Source organism: Centruroides vittatus, unplaced genomic scaffold (assembly GCF_030686945.1).
Source record: "Centruroides vittatus isolate TY-2023 unplaced genomic scaffold, ASM3068694v2 contig_5, whole genome shotgun sequence".
Lineage (NCBI taxonomy): Eukaryota > Metazoa > Arthropoda > Arachnida > Scorpiones > Buthidae > Centruroides > Centruroides vittatus.
The window spans coordinates 907,178-926,920 of record NW_027122286.1 but is presented as its reverse complement, the minus strand read 5'-3'; the positions used below and the strand labels follow the sequence as shown (position 1 = coordinate 926,920).

The 19,743-nt window shown below is 27.5% G+C and overlaps 1 protein-coding gene across 1 annotated transcript; it reads left to right on the top strand.

Annotated features, from left to right (window-relative positions):
* The first annotated feature begins 12,554 nt into the window (after nucleotides 1-12,554).
* On the top strand, nucleotides 12,555-14,082 carry LOC136978156 (uncharacterized). Its single transcript, XM_067273809.1, has 4 exons — nucleotides 12,555-13,331; nucleotides 13,447-13,515; nucleotides 13,603-13,692; nucleotides 13,972-14,082. The coding sequence occupies exons 1-4, from the start codon at nucleotides 12,555-12,557 to the stop codon at nucleotides 14,056-14,058; spliced, it is 1,023 nt and encodes a 340-aa protein (XP_067129910.1). The 3' UTR covers nucleotides 14,059-14,082.
* The last annotated feature ends 5,661 nt before the right edge of the window (nucleotides 14,083-19,743 follow it).

Here is a 19,743-nt window from a genome sequence, read left to right as displayed (position 1 = left end):
GGTGCATTCTCTGATATTTATTTATAAAAGACACTAGTATATTAACTTATAGGATGTTTTATAATTTTTTAATTCTGTTTTACAGGTATGACAAGGCCTTTTTAAATGCCAATCTTAGGTTTGGCTAGGCCCACAATTGATTCCGATCAATCTGCCCATTAAAATTTTTTGAGTAGATCCATGCTTAAACCTGGGTCATCCAGAAGAGCGGGATAATTCGTTTATTGTCTCGATAATCTAGCGATCACATTAGACTATATGGGCATAATTGTGCCCATACAGGCGATCTCGAACAGCAATAGGGTGGACTATTATGAAATATAATTGGAAGAACGACACTATAATAATATGAGTATCAGAAAAAAAGGCATTAAATATTGATATATTACGTCTGCTATTACATCAAAAAATATATTTAAAAATTTTAGTTTTTTATTGAAATTTTTCTGTTTTCATTATATTACTGTATGTGGTTATAAATTCAATTTATTTTATTTTTTTTCAAAAATTATTTTAATATATTTTTTTAAGTTTAGAGTTTCAATAAATATTTTAAAATAATATTTATTTAGAAATAAAATATTAAACGCTAAAAAGTAGATTTTCCAAGTTGTATAATACAGTCAAGTGAGTTTATTGGAAAATAATTTAAATAATTTTTTTAAAAATTCTATAAAAAATTTAGAATATTTCACAGTTTTGGTGTTAACTTTTTAATTTTATAAATACAGAAAATTTCAGACCAAAAAGACGAAAATACATAAAAATATACTAATACAGTACTGTATTATTAGAGAACTTATATTTAGAGGGAACTATTAGTGCCATCTAGCGTTATTTAATATTACTATTTTAATTTCGGAATTGTATTTAACTCTCTTTAATCTTAAATAATTCAGAAATGCAGTTAGGTTATGGGAGGCCCTAGACAAACATGTTTTTGCCAGATAATATGTAAGGGCCAGGATCCTAGCTATTACTGATCCAAATCTGAGTGTAGATTACAGCGGCGCCCACAGATTATAAAAAAAGGGGGCCAAAGTATAAATAATTCAAGAAGTTCCAACTATGATTTAACATCGGATCAGCACTACACAAGGTGGCACTGGTTGCAATCAGGGCTAACTTGGCCTAGAAAACAAGAAACATTCCTTGTTTTCAAGGCAAGTTTTGGTCAACATACGACGAAGTTGCTTGGGACAATAAACAAATATTGTTCATTAGTTTCTTTTTTTATTTGCAGAATAGGCTGGAAGTCATGCATTTTTTGTTGTTTGTTGGAGTTTGGGGCCCCTTGGGGATTAGGAAAAGGGCAACACAGATGAAAAGGAGGCATGTGTCTCAAGTCCCTCAATGCTCGGGCGCCCTTGATGGATACGCATATATTTAAACATGTCTGAAGCCTTTAAAGGCTCGAGGCTCTAGATAAAATCCTAGATTGCCTGTATTAAACTCCAGAAGACCTCATTGATAGACGATACACAGAAAAAAGTTGTAAATTATAAAATTAAAAATTTAAAAGTTTGTAAATATTTTATTTTTTCGCACACAAAAATAGTATTTTTAGGCTATAGTTTGTGGAAGTTTGTACTTTCTTATTGAGAATTCATGAATCAAAATTTAAAACACTACATTTAATTAATTTAAAATGTACTGTATGTTTAATACTACAATGATTATATGATGATATTAAAAATAAAAATTAAAAAATATTAAAAAATTAACTTTTAATTTTAACCTTTCTTATAAATTCATTTTCATTTAAAGATTAACAAATTTAATTCATATAAAACATTTATTTCATTAACAATTTTTAAATAAGTTATTCACACTTTGCTACTTTAGGTTGTTGCCAAGGGCGCCGTACATTGGGGCACTTGGGGCATGTGCCCCTTTCCATCTCGGTTGCCCATTTCTAAATTTCCAAGAGGGCTCCAAACAACAGAGAATTCGTGACTTGTAGCCTATTCTGCAAATATAATAGAAACTAATAAACGATATTTGTCCATCGACCCACGGAACTTCGTCCTATGTTGACCAAAACCCCAATCCTCGTTTCAAACCCGGAGTGCAACCTTGTGGGAGCGCTGATCTAACGTTCAAGCATAGAGCTTCAAGCTTCTTGCGCAATGTACGATGCCATTTTTTATAGTTTTTGTTCCCTTTTCCATACTCTGCGAGCTCCATTGTTGCTTTAATACGTTTTTTGAGAGGTAAAGAAATGCAATTTTAACTCTTTCTATATCTGTAAGAGAATTTTACTCTTATATTCTACAAAGTTTGTTCTGTTGCCATTTTATTCACATTTTTATTAACAATTGTAAAAATTCAAAGTCAAAGCTATCAACGAAGAATAATCACCTATGAGACGTGAATAAATCTAATCTTTTTCTTTAAATTATAAAACTATGTAAAAATATCTCAAAAATATGTTTTTCTTTATTATATTCTCTTAAAAGTTCAAATAAATTTGTAGTTTTTTTTTTTTTTAAACTTCTATCCTACCAGATACACGAATGTATTTTCAGTGTCATTCTGCTTTCAACATCTAGTTTTATGCTTATTTCTTTATGACTTTTTAATTTTAGCAATATTTGTTCATCAGACTTTTAAATATTCAAACAGTCTCTTATCAATATTGTCTACCTAATATTTTTTATTTCTATAGTTTTATATAACGCGAACGTTAAGTTTTGTTCTATCACAAGTTAATATAAAAAGGTAAGAACAAAACGGACAGTAATATAGGCCTACCGAATTATAACCAAAGAGATAAATTCGATGATAAATGTCAGTCAATCTTATATCTGGTAACTTACAAATACTCAAATTTACATTTAATATCTATACCTTTCACACAAATATGCTATAATTCTATGAATATACAGTCGAGTCTCAACGTAACGCTCATCGAATTAGCTTTATGAAAATGGAGCTAATCCGATGTCTCATAAAATATTAAATAATTCTGTTCGGTATCGGTGAATTACTAAATGTATGAATTTTCATTGTAAACAACATTATTATCACTGAATGATATGAACTTTAAATTCTGTAAACCCAAACTTTTGCTTAGATCCATTATTACATATAATTCTTATTGTTTGATGTACTTCGTTTAGTTCCACACTCGATTTAGTACCAATTTCAAAGCTAAACAAACGATTTCGATAAATCAAGATTTTACTTTCCTCACGTTGACTCAGGATATTTTCTTCCTAATTTTGAAGTTTAGACTATTCACAAAAAATAAAATATCTGACAACTTTTCCATTAAAAACCACAAAGAATTCTTCTTACACATACTGACATACTGACAGTGACTGACTCGTACCTACCACCAGTGGGCTAGAAGCAGTTAAAAATGGGATAAGGACAGTATGTGTAAGAAGAATTCTTTGTGGTTTTTAATGGAAAAGTGTCAGATCCTCCAATAAAAGGCTGACACTGGATCGTTTTTAACTTTGTGAATTTTTACCTACTTTTACCTTGTTTTAAGAAGTTTATTCTTCTAAACCATTATTGCCGTTACTTCTGTGGTTGGATTAAAGGATTTTAAGATAGACTCAAAAATATTTTATTTTTTGTGAATAGTCTAAACTTCAAAATTAACAAGATTTTACTATTGTTTATATATACTCTGGAAAACCCTCAGAAGGGGAATGCAGCTGCGTCTTGTCACTCCCTAAATCCGTCTCTGGATGTGACAGATAAGATCTTCCAGATTCTTTATTTGAAGTGTTCAACACATTAATGCGTGATCACGTCTTCCTTTTCCTCTTTCTATCCATCACTACAGAAATATATCATCAAGAAACTCCCAAGTAATGTTGGAAAAGAATAGAGGCGTACCAGCTTGTAGAAAGACAACATTTACGTTCATGATTTGTAACAATGCAGTAATCTGTGATATTTCCTTGGCTAGCTGCGCACATAATTGTTCTCCGGCTCCACTTACAACCTTGAAAGTTGCTTTTCAATTTAACGCCTGTCCAATGTGTTTCCTATCAACACTATCGTGTTTTCTGACAATGTTTGAACAATTTGAAACCCATAAAGACTTTACGAACACGTTGTATGAGAAGTATGGGCGTACATTCATTATACTGTTAAGTTATCTGTATGAATAGTAAATGTATACTTCAGCAAATACATTATGGAATCTTAATATAATATTTAACCTAAAGATCTTTTTCTTATAAAAAATATAAACTATTTTATTTATAAATTTATATCTAACGTAAAAAATTAATACATCGTGAAAATTAATCCAAATTCATACCTTTATGTATGTAAAATTAGGAAATTTAATTATGAGTGATGTAAAATAGTCACTAGTCATTGACTGACTACATATACAGGAATCAATCAGAGTTGCCTATTTTCGGGGGTCGCTTTCTCTGCTCCCAAACACCTATAATAATTCCGAATATCTCGTTCGAAAGAAAACTGTATTCTTAAGTAGTATGAAAAATTTCAAGATTTTCTGTAGAGCAGTAACCGAAATATAAGCAATTGAAAAGTGCAAAAATCGTCAGAAAACTATTTTTTTCTCCTCCGTTTTTTCATTCGGCACTGCAGACACTCGTAGAGAAAAAAAAACTACTGGGTCTAGAAAGCTCAAATTTTAAACTTAAGCCTTTCTCTTTATCAGTGAGGTGCTCGAAAAACTTTCCGGTCGATAGTTCAAAGTTCACAGAGATTGCTCATACAGCTAATTCCGTTTTACGGCTTAATTTTATGTTTATAAGAAGAAAATTGCATGAAAAAAATTAATTTTATTCAAAAAAACATTTCGAATAAAATTAATTTCTTCACTATCACAAAAGCCTAAATTTATGCGAATTAAAACTTTTTACATAGATTTTTCTAAATGGCGTATCGAAAGAGTCGGTCGCCGAGCGCCGACCGACCTTATGTTTTGACATAATAATACAATTATTTAAAAAAAACAATTGATATTCAAACTAAAACATTTGGGATGTAAAAAAATTTCTCCAAGTAAAAATTTATGACAATTTAGATGACAGTCAAAAGTTTTCTTAGCAGATTTTCTTTGGTAAAGATAAGCTTGACGCTTGTCTATATATTTATATATGTCTTAAGAAGATCATAATAAACAAATAAACAATTCTTAATAAATATTTTAAATAAACAAGAAAATACTGCAGTTATTTGTGTTTTTATTAACTTCTCTTTGTTCTCCCTGTTGTGATACATGTTTCTTTTTCTAATAACAATTTCTATTAAAAATTTAGCATATTAATACAAATTTTATGCTTTAACTAAACTTTAACCTTTGTTAAAACTTTTCCCATAACTCAAGAATGGGTCGTTCTTACGCATATATTTACCTGAATTCTATTGTTTATCTTGCTCCACTTAATACGTGATGTGAATTTTTGCAACCTTTCTGATACCTCCTTTATATATATTACCTAAGTTAAAGTTGTTTAACTACAAAAAATATACTGTTTAATTACTAATATAAAAGCTGTCGTCTGTGTCAATTTTAATTTCATTTTGTTTGTGTAAGAACTTTGTAATTAACATTATAAAAAATATTTCCATTATTATAATTAGAAACAAAATGTTAAAATGTTAGCTATATTCTGGGAAAGATACAGATAACTTTTTAAGGATGATATATATTTTTATAGTATTTTTAAGTATTATTTTTGGTATATTAATCTTCATAATGTTGTATAGTATTGGGAAGAAAATCACTTAATATTCCTGCTACAGAATAGAGAATGTACCCAAAGTTAATTCTCTCATGTCAAGAGCACATTAGACCAAGGGGGAAGGAAACAGATTGATGTGTGTTACAGTCATGTAGCCATATTGAATGCCACTTCGAAAGTGTAAATGGAAAGGGTATCATATGACACATCATTTAGGGTCAGAATTTCACAAGGAATTGATTGCTGAAAAATTTTATTGATCTACCTCGAACGGTTACAGAGTTATGTACAGTACAGTACGTTACATAATGTGCTCAATGTACAGTACAGTACATTCTATATTCTATAGCAGGGATGTTAAGTGACTTTCTTTCCCTCCCTGTATAATTGGCTAATGTAGCAAAAATCTACTCTGTATCAGACAGACAGAGCAAAATCTTAAATTGACTATTAATTACATAAATAACTGATAAATAAACTATATAAATTGAACAAAAATCTTTTAAACTTTTTTAAAATTTTAATTTCTGCTAAACAATTTGGAAATTATCTATGAAAGCAACAATATTTTCTCATTTACAGTTCTAAATTCTGTTTTTAAATACAATGAATTCATTATATCAATTAATCAACCAAACAGTCTTTTAATTAAGATTTGTTATTAACCTAATAGGCTTAAATTGAATAGTTTTTAAAATTTATTATGCAACTAAGAATTAGCGTTAATATCACTTAATTATGGATTACAGTTAAGCATGTAAATTTAATTATTTTTAATATGATTAAAGACAAAATCTTAATTAATAAAAGCAAACCATTTTATTAGATTTTAAAAGAATTTTTTAATATGGTTAATTGTAAATGAAGTGTTTTTAGAATTATTATTTGACTGTAATCAATCAAATTTCAGTGTAATTTTACTAAACTGAATCTCATACAATTTAATGGAACTTCATTGAAATGACTACCAAAGAGTTCTGAAAAGTAAATATCAGAACTATTTCTAGATAAATGATGATTATATCTAAGCACTCAAGTAATTGTTATTTTCATCAACATATCAATTTAATGAACTTCTATTATAACTTTCCAAATACATCGCTAAAGACTTTCTATGGAACTTTAAACAAATACGTATTAATCTTTTGTTTAAAATAAATAAATTTTGGTTGTCTCGATTAATAGAGACAACCAAAATTAATAATACGTTAAAATATCTTTGAAAGTTATAAAATTAACAAAACGTTGGAAACGATTTATTTCTCAATTTAACATACAGAAAAGTGATATTGTTTTAACAATAAGTTATAATGAAACCCATATAAAATCATTTTATCAGTTTGTTTATCTCTTATTAAACACATAATTTAATATATACTTTTAAAATATTATTTTAGTCTCTTAAACTTTATTTTATGTCGGCCCATCAGTGGTGGAGTGGATAAAATCTCTGAACTCCGGTAGTTAATCGCGGGTTTTCACTGACTAACGGGCTGGCCACGTTGAATATTCCGGATTTTCTTCACGTGTCTAACATCTACATAGAAGCTAGCTTTTCATAGTCTTTCTGGGAGGTATTCTTTCCTTGGAAGAACGCCCATGTGCCCTATTCTATCAATCCGATCTGTTTTTGTCGGCCATTGGCCTAATCTATAGGTCATACAAAATGGTAGAAGTCTGTTGATCAGGAATGGGACACGACAGAGCTAAATCGAACAGTCTGTGGATATTTCGATACAAACTTGGTGCTGTTTATTCATGTGTAGGCAAAGGTCTGGAATGCTTAATTTTAGAGGGTACGAGGTCATGTACGACAATTAATTTTTATCAGTTAAAACTTTCCAAAAAATTCCGGAATTCCTCAGTTTGAGTAAGGCAACGTCGCTACTGCCAATTTGAATACGGATCACTTAGAAAGACAGGCTGGTTCTTTACCGGTCTAGCCATTTAACCATCTTAGTTTATCTATAATTTTTAGATTAATAAGAATTATAGTCAAATTTAGCCTACATTCTAATTTTTAGTCAAACTGATTTAAATTAGTTTGAATAAAAATTAGCTTTATTTATATTTTATAATATTTATATAATAATTTATATAATAAATTTATATAATAATAATTTGTAAATAATTAAATTTTTAATAATGAATAAAACGAAGATCATAACATAAAAATCGAAGAACAGAATAAAACAATAAAATTTAGATGAAAAGTTTCTTGTACAATGCAATAAATTTTTATAATTTGTTCTGGTCACTTTTTATAAGAAAAAAGAATTCCATAAACTACAATTTATAAATGCTGTAAATTTATATAATAATAATATATACGTATTTACTGACCACTTAACTTATGTAGTAACTATTGTAATTAACCAGTTGTGTAATGTTAATGCAAAGCTAATGTCTTGTACAGTACATAGTAACATTAAGGATATATAAAAATGTTTTATACATTTTTCTGAATTAATAGCTTTATTTTCTCCTACAGATTAAACTATAACCCAGAAAGAATTATTATATATTGTGTAATAATTATATACTAAAGATAATTTTAAAAATATTTAAATAATCTTACCGTTGCTTCCAATTAGGCCTACATGAACGATTCAGGTGGTAAATTCTAATTTCCATAAAGTTGCCTTATTGATTAACGATAACAATTGATTTTTTTATGATTATGGTGCTAAAAGTGTTCATTTATGTTCGATTTTATTAAATAAATTGTTTCATAAGCATTACAAGCTTCCTCGTGATGAGAAATAAAAAGAATGTATTCATATGTACTCTTTCATCATCAGACCTGAGATTACATATATCTTCCTGGATAAAATCTACACTCATTGGTTTAACTCTTATAAGATATTATGATGGATAAACAATTAATACATTGAAAAATATAAGCTTGAATAAGGTAAGCATGACATATACAACTATCAATTAATAAGTAATATTTAACTTATAAGTTTTCGTTCTCTTCACTTACCGAATTAATATTTAATAATATTAATACTTATTAATATTTATCCGAAACAAATAATTGTATATTTTTATGATATGATAAACTTTTAATCTAAGAGATAATTTAAGGTAAAGTTTACTATATAGAATAGACAGTTCATTAATTACGTGTACAGTTTTTGATCCAGTTTTGATCCTTTCCCTCCCTATTCTGTATAACGTTCTGCTTTTGGCAAACAACTTCGTTTTGTTACGTGTACAATTATTATCGGACCATCGGACCACCATGACTTTGAAGAAATGATTTTTAAAAGTTCTAAAAATATTTTCTAACCAATAGTTTATTCATACGTCCAAGTAGGCTTATAAGAACCAATTCGTACGCCACTAATACCACTAAAAAGTTAGCGAAGTCTATACTATTCTCAACTTCCTCCCTCCCTTAAACCGTATACGTAATTTATGGACGGCCCTATATTACAAGAGTGCTAAAATCTTGATTTTGCATGATTTTTAATTATAAAAAACAAATGCCAATACTAAACTAACGTCCAATTATGAAAGTAGAATAATAAATTAATTAATAAAATTGCTCTGTCACGTATAGCATTACAGTTTAATACAGTTTAAATTTCTATTATTAGCAATATTTTCATATTATTCGTATTCTATAATATATCTTGCGCTATGTATCTAAACAACTTTATAGTACGCATCGTATAGAATCTAATTTGTAGTGTTTAGTACACGAGTGCATTAACATGATTATGTTAAAGGAAAAATAATTTATTAGACTAGACAATCGTATCAAAAGGGAATAGAAGCTATTTATGTAAAAGAATACAGATTGCAGGTGGATAAATTAAACAATATTTATATAAATTCATTTTTGCCGTTTGTAAACTGTTAATAATAATAATCGAATAAATAAATTTTAAAGAACGAGACATTCTAATCTTCAACGAGTAAACATTGTCAACAGATATCTTGATTGCCTTTCCATACAAGAAAGCCAATGTTTGTAGACACAGACAATCTTAAACAAAGCAGTTGATTTTTTATCGTTTTCTTACGAGAAATACATTTTGTTACACGAACAATAACAGCAAATAGTTCTGAAAATAAGAATTCTGTAATGTAAATACAGCATTTTTTTAAAAAATATTTTCAAAATTTCTTTGTATTAGTCCTTAAAATTAAATTTTTTATTCAGTACTCAATAAAATTTTATCGTATTTTTTAGTAATTTTATCATTTAATTGCCAATCTTTTGTTGGATTCAATATAATGCCGAAGTAATAACCAAAGTAATAAATAAAAGATCATTAATATATCTATTTATAAAATAAAATTAAAACTTCACAAATAAGTTCTAGTAATTAAATATTTATATTTAAATAACTTTTTTTTTTAATCTGCGATATTGTTTTAATAATCCACATTTATTTTTCTATTGTATACTTTTAAGCAATATTTACTGTATCTGAATATTATATAATGTTTATAGCTGTATGAAGTTACAGAAAAGCATTACGGAATTACGGTAAACTTAAACAGTAAGTCATAAAATAAGATTTAAGAAAGTTTCGGTTGTTAAAAAAGGTTATCTGTTCTGGATACATCGTGTACTGTTTCTGACCTATTATAGGTCCATCATTGATCGAATGAATAACACACTAAACATTGGTCGTGGGTTCGCAACTCACCAACGAACTGGCCGCGCGTGGAGTTTTCGGGTTTTCTTCATGTATTTAACATCTAAATAAGGGTCAGTTTCCCATAGAAAGTTTTTCCGGGAGGGACACCTATGTTTCTTATGTTTTGAGTTGCCTTATTCAATCAATTCATCCTATTGTATGCCCGGCCGAATCCACGATGGCTATCCATATTCAAACGAGCAATTATTTATTGTAACATCGTCACAATGCCGGGCTGCAATTTTTAATTATATTTTTAAGTTATTTAATTTAAATATATGCTCTCCACAAAATAATATATGCTAAATATATGCTCTCTTCAAATTATTGGTAATGTTTTGCCCCTGTACATCATACTTTTCTTTAACAATAGAGTCGTGCCGGTCATCTATTAACTGCTTTCAGGGAAAAATTTTTGAATTAAAATGACATGACTTCCAGTTTCCATCTGACGTACAAATATTGTTAATTCGGACCTCCTGCTACTACGGCTTCCAAGTGTTGACTCGGATTTCTGCAAAATTGTAATAAGTTTTGTTTAACAATTTAATAAATAAAACATTAATTATAGTTCGTAACAGTAAGTCGTAGGGGAGAAAAACACGCCAACAGCCCTATATTGAATGTATTAGCCATAAAACATTAATTATTTATAAATGCAAATTGGAAACGATGTACTGTTTATGTAAAATAATGTAATTTAGAAAAATTAATATTAAAAGCTATTATTTAGTTCACAGGTGAACTAAATAAAAAATATTATTTCTGATCTGTAAGACTAAATATCTGCATCCATAATTTTCCAGTATAATAAGTCCTGTTAATTGATAAATATACTAGTATACAAAGATAAATTTAAGTTATGATAAAGGACACAAAGGCATAATAATTGTATATGATATATTCTGCAAGTTTCATGCAAGAATATTAAATGAATTAATGATTGATTTCTTAGTGTTTAAATATATGAGCAGGACGGACTTTAACTCAGGCAAACTAAGCAATTTTTTTTTCAGTCCAGATCTGACAGGCCCCGTAAATCAATTTGTAAATTTGTATATACATGAAACAAAGTTTATGTGTATAGTAAACAATGCAAACGTAGTAACCTTCCCAGCTTCTCAAAAGAATTCAGTGGTAAATATAACAAATAAAGTTACTGATTCTTTATTTTGGTGGCCCAAACCTCATGTTTTGCTTATAACCTAAAATTTACTTAATGTAGCACTGGCTACGAGCACATTTCTAAATAGAAATATATGAGAAGTTTCAAATAAAGTCAACAAAAAACTAATTGTAATTCAAAAATATATTTACTAAAAATTAATAAATTTAAAAATACTGCATTTAAAGTTATAAAACTTAAAATTTTATAGCATAAACTCAAGTGTGACAAATGTCGTGCTATAAATAGTCAAATTTATCTATAATATTTGAAAAATTTAAATATTGAGTATATTTTAAAATGTTTTTTATATGGATTACATAATTATTTTTGTTTTAACAGCATCTAAAATGACTAAATTAATAAAAATGGCTTATTATAACATAGGAATCGATATTTTTCATATAGCAGAGATGTTTACAGAAGCTAAGTAATATTGATTTATTGGAAAGTTTAGATATTCGAAGGAGATGCAGTTCCTTTAATGCTATTTTATTGATGAGTTGCTTTGTAAACTGAACTTTGATGCTACTTTCCAAGCTATTGAAATAGGAAAAGATTTATCTTAATAGAAATTTGGATGATCTTTATTCAGGATTTAAAAGGATTTACTGGAGTAGCCAGGATTAAGGATTCAATAAGAAAAACGACAGCAATTAAAAGAATGTTCACGCAATTATTAATTTTGGTAATTAATTTTGAACTGTTGTGAATATAACGGCAAAGAACACTAGGAAAAGACCTCAGGTGAATTTAATTACGATTTTATTTGATGTAGAATTTGTATGGTGATAAAATCCATCGATTTTTAGTAGAATATAGCAGGAAATAACTATGGAATTTTCAAACTGTAATTGCATTCATTCACGAGCAAGATCAAAAGAAATTATTTTCATGTGTTGGCCATGTCTTCTTCGAAATATTTATGGTATTATGAGATTAAGTGGTCTGAAAGTAGGAAAATGCAATAAAAAAAATGCGAATTATTGTATATTTATTACGATTTTTCTATTCATTACTTCTTTGTTTTTCTTTATCTTGTTCTTAATGCAATACTTTGGATTTTATGATGATCTTCCAATTTTGATTGCATTCCGTAATATTTTCGATTCTAGTATTAACGATATATTATTAATTGCATTCTATTATGGTTTCTTCATAGCATCAATTACTTTTATTTTTAATTTTACATCATTACCTACAAAATCAGAGAAAGAAACAAACAGAGTTTGGATGCAAACTTATAACAAGATAACCAATTCCTATTCACAAAAGCTAGAAAGATTTATAGTTAAAGTTCAATATATTTTATGTAAGATTCTTCTTCTCATTATTATGTTATTAATAAGCTCATTTTTTCTTAAAATATCGTTTAAATTATTATTATCCTTGGTAAATTATTTTGAAAAATTTGAAGCATTCTTGTACTCAACAGTTATCTTTCTTTACTGTTTCTATGCGAGTCTGATAACAGTTTCGATAGAGATGTATATAGGCGTTGTTTGTTTGGCCATGAAAAAGAAATTTGATGAAGTTTATCATCATTTTGATTATCTTTTACGTAATATGAATGAAATTAACAGCTTAAAATCCATTCAAAATCGCCATTACAACGTTTGTTTAATGATGGGTGCAGTTGACATTTTGTTTCGATATATCCTGTTCCAGTTATATGTACTTTTCATTCCTTTGCTATTTCTGTGTTTGAAAGGACTCTTCCATCATAAAAAAGTAGCAGCTAAAGTTATCATTTATATCATTGCCAATATTTCATTTTTATCAATAATTTCTATCACTCTCTTCGCAGGATGGGCATCTGTTACGGTAAGTAAAATATTAATTTATTTAATTATCATTAAATATTAATGAATAAAACATAATATATTGTTATTATTAAACATTATAAACAAAAATGTATAGAAATAATTAATTAAATTAGGTATACAAAATACGAAATGCTCTTATTGAGTTAGCTGATAGAGAAATACCATCTAGAGAAAGAATTCAGGTATGTTAATAAATGTTTAAAAATTATATTTTTAAATTTAAAAACTAAGAATTATATTTTTAAATTTATAAATTAACATATTTATAGGTTAGTATATATTTAAATCGATTAAAAGGACCGGTTATTGGATTATCTTGTATGGGAATTTTTACAGTTACCCCCTATACCTTAACTGCTGTAAGCATTATTTTTTAAATAAAATAATAAATATTACTATAAGGATGATATTTAGTAAATAATTAAAATAGTATTTAACATAAAATAATTGTATTTTAATTAAAATTAACTTTTTTAATTGCTGATTTAAAAAAAATGTAATGCTATTTTATAGCTTCTGAAATAAAGTAAAATTAAAAATAAATTGTAAAATTTAATAAATAGTTTAATTTAAAGGCAAATTATGCTATATTATATCATAAAAATTATAAATATTAAAACTTTTTAATATTTTTACAGGTATTCAGTCTACTGTTAACTTATCTGTTGATGTATTATCAGTTTGAACAACAAAAAAATTATTCTTCAGATTCACGAGAAAATTAATAAGAATGAACAATTAAAATTTTTATTTTCCAAACAGAAAATTTAATAATTACTGTTTATAAATTTTAGATGTTTAGTTAAACTTACTAAAAACCAAAAGACGGGAAAATATGGAGATGAGAATGTAGAATCTGGCAGATGACATTACAAAGAAGGCAAAGGTTTGAAACGAATTGATCAGAAGGCTTTCAAATGGAAAGACTGTCGATTCTCTTCCCGTGAAATGGTATGTCTATGTTATATCATAGGAAGAAGAAATGAGAAGGTGAATCGTAGAATTATACAACCCAAGTTAGAGCATGGGAATGCCCAAGAGAACACGGCCTAAAAGAAGTTAGGGGATTGTGTAACAGTGGACACGAAGGGACTGAGTTAAGAGAAGGTGGGAGAATTGTGTGTAAGAAGAGACCTCAACATCGTTTTGACTTTTAATGTTGTGATAGTGAACAAACCAAAATGATGAATCCGTTGCAACAACTCCTTAAAATGGGACTAGTATATATAAATTGTAAATTTATAAATATTTTTTGTAAATTTGTGTATAAATATCTTGTAAATTGTAAATTAAAGTAATTATAGACTTACTTAATTCACTATTCTTAGTACTTAATTCATTTGTGTTAAATAATTTAAACATATTAATATGTAAATTTTTAAATAATTTTAATACAATATTACCTTAAGTATATAATATAACTGTTTTTGAAATTATAAATATCTGTAATAGTTATATTTATGTTTACTTATTTTCAATTTTAAAAGGTAAAGTATACTGTAATTAGAATTATTCTGTTTAAATTCCCTGTTATGTTAAACGTCAATTATTTTATAGGCCTATTAACTAGATCCAAATATAGTGAATATGTAATATCTATATAATATAGATTCTGGTACGTTAATATTCAGATATCATCGTTAGGGGTCAAGGTTAATAAATGTATCAATATGTAAATATGTCATTCTACCTTTCACTGAGTTTGCTTCTGTTGTAAGTAATCTTTGCAATATTTTCACACATATATTTGTTTATTAACCATTAAATTATCATATTATTTTAAATGCTAAATTCTGAGCATATAATTGTAGGTAAAAGCATTTTATTTTTCATTTATTTACGATTTTTATTAATAAAATATATTATTTGGTGTTATAAGCATTATAGAATTTTATAAAGTATCCATATGTACTCAAAATGATATGCTTTAAGATTATATTTACTTCAGGGGATAATAATTATAAAATATTGCAATTTGAATTATGAGAGTTTTAAAATATATCGAATTTCATTCAGCAAACAAATGACAAAATATTTAATTTCGGTATTCAGAACATTTTCGATTAGATTTGTTTTAAGCATAATTTAGCAAAGCCCCTATTTAAATTTAAATGTAAAAAGCGTTCGAACGTTCTGCTATTTAAATGTTAAATATGTTCGAATTTCTGTTACATCTGAAGATGGCCTATCGTTGTAAGTCGAAAACGTTAATGCTTCTTTAATAAACATTATCTCGGCAACAGGTGTTGGATGATTTATTCCCTATTATACAGTTTTCGATGATCCGATCTTTTATGTTAGTTAGCAGAAGAATTATTTTTCGCATTTTGTCTTTGTAATGCCAGACCTTTAGTAAATATCTTTTGATTAAATCATTCAATTTTAAAACAGAATGCAGGAATCAAATTGTTATGTTTGCCCTTTTCTAAACTAGTGTCTTTCAACCAGTTCACATTATTGGGCTGCAATTTAAAGAAATTGTAGACCTATAAATTCCTACTGTCGTTCGACTGTCTGTATGCCATTCTTTAATCTCGAGAATGGCGTTAGATAGATGAAAATTGAGATCCGATATGGAAAGCTTAGGGTAGGAGGTCCGGATTAACTATATATGAACTTGTGGTTTGAACTGGAACATGTTGTTTTAATTCAAAAATTTTCCCCTGAAAGGAGTTACATGACCGACAGGACTTTATTGCTAGCAGAAAAGTATGATGTACAAAGACAAAACACTACTAATTCGAGGTGAAGAACATATAGTTTAAATTAAATAAATTTAAAATATGATTAAAAATTGCAGCCCTGCATTTTGACGATGTTACAATAAAATAATTGCTCGTTGTTCAATAAAAAAATTATTCTAAAATTAACTTTCTTAGTTTATATGCATTAAGTTAGACTTAACTATATATATGTACAGTACAGTATGTATAGAAATACATTCGAATATAACAATTGGTACTCCGTATAGTGAAAAAACATCAAAGTTCTTCGCCATTCTTAAAAGATTGAGAAATGTCGCTCTAAACATTACACAGAGACCTGTTTTCATGAGCTTCTGAGAAGCACGACATCGGCAATCAAATGACTGCTGATGTCATTAACGAAAATATCTTTATCTGGAGAGCTGTTTCTAAGCCAGTTGCAGAGACCACATTTTATCCCCTTATAAAATGGAGATAAATTGCTTCTAAGAAAAAACTATAAATAGAATTTTTGCTTTCTTAAAATATATATTGTATACTTAATTTTTTTAATGTATAAGTCTGTTTTCATTTTGTTTTATTTTAAATTTTATTTTAAAAACATTAATGATTATTGCCTAAGTTCGAAAGTGAATAAATAAACTTTTCTTTTTATTTCATTACTGAGATCTTCTAACAATTTCATTCCATACATTATTTTGTATTTATATGTAATACGATATTTTTCATTAAAATTCTAATAATATAAATCTATTATAATATAATATCTACACTTACATACTATTGTAATAATTGGTTAGTGTAGACAATATAATAGGGACTGCTTTTGTATACTTATAATGATAGGTGTGATGGCTGGCTGGACGGCCGAGGCGTTAAATCTCTGTCTGTTGCTTTGGTAACCTGGTTCAGAGTTTAGGTCAAGAAGCTCAAACATTTTTTAAAGACGATCTATCATAGATATTTTTAAACTCGTTCCTGAACCCATGGTGGTTACTACGGTAAAGGTCTTGTTAGTGCCCTCAAGAAGGAATAATGACCTAGACTTAGCCGCTAATTTGATACAAAATGTCTTTAAAAAATCCTTCGGAAAGTTTTCAATAAATTATTAATATCAAAGTTATTAATATTACTGTCAGATTCGTATTTTAAACTCGTTTAGGATATTTTGGTAATTAATTGTATGAAAGGACATATTTCATATCATATATAGCCCTAAATTTTAACAAATAAAGTATTTTACTCTCTTAAATAACTTTGTAGTTATTTTGAATCTAGAAATACGTTTGTGCACAGTATGTAAGGTTATTAATGATCTATAAGTTATGAAACAAAACAGTATTTAGTATTTTGAGAAGATAATGGGCTGTTATATATAACTTTTATTTGGTATACTTATTATATTTTATATACATTCACTATGATCCCAAAAGAGAGTTGATGTCTAGCTGTGGACAATGTTGCCTTTGTATTTAAAGCGTTAAAGTTTATTGCTTTTGATATCCGGGAAATTTGTAGCACATAGTACCTTCCTATGTAGTACATATATAGTATATAGTACACTAGAGCACCCTCCAGAACTTCAATTTAATAAAAACAGATAAACTTGATATTAAATTTTCATATATATATATATATATATATATTCTATTTATACTGCATCAATTATTTGTTTACATACGTACAAAGACAGAGAAATGTGATTTATGCAATATTACATATTAATTTTTAAGTAATTAAACTATACAGTATTACTGTACGTTAAAATTTTCTAAACTCATATTTATTTTTTCTGTCACTATTTTATTTCCCGGATAGAATTGCAAACAATTTTAACATAGCTGATGCACGATTCGAACACGTGTAAGCGGGTAAAAAGAGGTCATACTTAATGCGCGAAATAAAAAAAAGCAGGAAAGCACGAAATAATGTTAAACCCACACGCAAGCAGCAGTGACCTTTATCGTGTGATCAGAAAATGGCATCCTATTATCATGTGACTCTCTCTCGACCAATCATAGATAGCAATTGTTGGCACAAGCCACGGAAAATCGTGAAATTACTTTTATATACAGGACTTTAAGAAAACTTTACACTTTGGCGCCATCTAATTTCGACTTTTTCAAGCGATGTATTGTTATGTTCGATGCAAATAAATAATAAATTATTATTCATTATTCTAAATATTAACAAATATTAAATATTTAGCTATAAAATAAAGGTTATTGAAGTATATTTTATCTCCCGAATAAAATACACTTTATTTTTTTGTAGATCAATAACCTGTCTAAAACGGACCTTCTACAAACCTACCTAATCTTAAGATAAATCCAAGAACGAAACAATTTTCTACGTAAAATACTGTTATAAGCTGGAAACCTGTCTAACACGGAAACAAGATTTTTTCTTACCAATTGCATAACAAACCTGAGTAAACTGGAATTATCAACGTAACAGTAGTTGAATTCTAAATAAGAATTTGTTGTAATTTCTTACATCGGATTATGGTCATTGATTTGCTTAATAATTTGCTATTTAAAAATGCCTATAGTCTGTTTCATAAGGAACGAATAATTATCCTATTAGGCCTAAATGCTTGTTACTTGTGTATCCATTATAGTAAATTTTTAAAATTGCAATTACAATATAATAGAAAGTTCTTTACTTTTAGTTTGTGAAAGATAAGAAAATAAAACATTTTATTAACACAAAAATTCTGTATTGAACTCTTTTATTTTTGATTCTTTATGTCCAGTGGGCAGTAAGAAGGCGTTTTTCCATATTTATCGTGGGTTCGGCCAGGCCCACAATAGCAGTTGCCGGGTGATGAGAGACGAGGCTCGACATATCCAAGACAGGTTACTAATGAAGATTACAATTTTCTAACTTTAAACGAGCAATTATTTATTGTGATAGTGTCAAAAAGCCGGGCTGCAACTTTTAATCATATTTTAAATTTATTTAATTTAAAATATATGCTCTCTATCTCAAATTAGTATTGTCTTGATACTGTACATTGTACATACTTTTCCCGTTAGCAATAGAGTATCTAGTTGACCATCCTTAATATAGAATGTAGAAAATACTAGCCAAAAATACTTAGTTCTTAAAATTAAGTATTCGAGTAGTACATAATATCACATAATATAAATAGCACATCTATTAATTTGTGCACCATATAGGCTATGTAAAATATAATTTCATTATATTTTACATAGCCTATATGGTGCACATATTAATTTCATTATAAGGAGATCGATTTAATTAATTTTAATATTGTATAATGTATAATGTAATTAAAGAATAATAAAGGCTATCTAAAATTAATTTTGACATAAATATTTTTATTTGGAATATGTAATAATTGATGACAGTAATATCTGTATTTAATCGATAGCAAATTTCGTTATCTATTAATAAAATATTTTAAAAAAATTGTTCCATAAAAATCAATGTAAACATAATTTATTATTTTTGTTTTCTTCGCTGCAAAAATAAAGCTTATTTATTATTAATAAACCACAATTTGCTTCTGAATCAGTCTTTTAAAACAATTTTCCAAATCAATTTTTAAGACTTATAATTAGATATAATTTGTTTTTTGTTTTTTGAAAGGAAAAAGAAATTTACGTCATTATTCATGAATTCAAAATAATTGAAATAATTTTATAATAAGATATATTTTTTAAAAATAATATTAATTTT

Coding starts and splice junctions, on each gene's coding strand:
- LOC136978156 (XM_067273809.1), top strand. CDS start 12,555: ATGCAATACTTTGGATTTTATGATGATCTTCCAATTTTGATTGCATTC. Junction 13,516..13,602: donor CATCTAGAGAAAGAATTCAG/GTATGTTAATAA, acceptor ACATATTTATAG/GTTAGTATATATTTAAATCG. Junction 13,693..13,971: donor CCCCCTATACCTTAACTGCT/GTAAGCATTATT, acceptor ATATTTTTACAG/GTATTCAGTCTACTGTTAAC.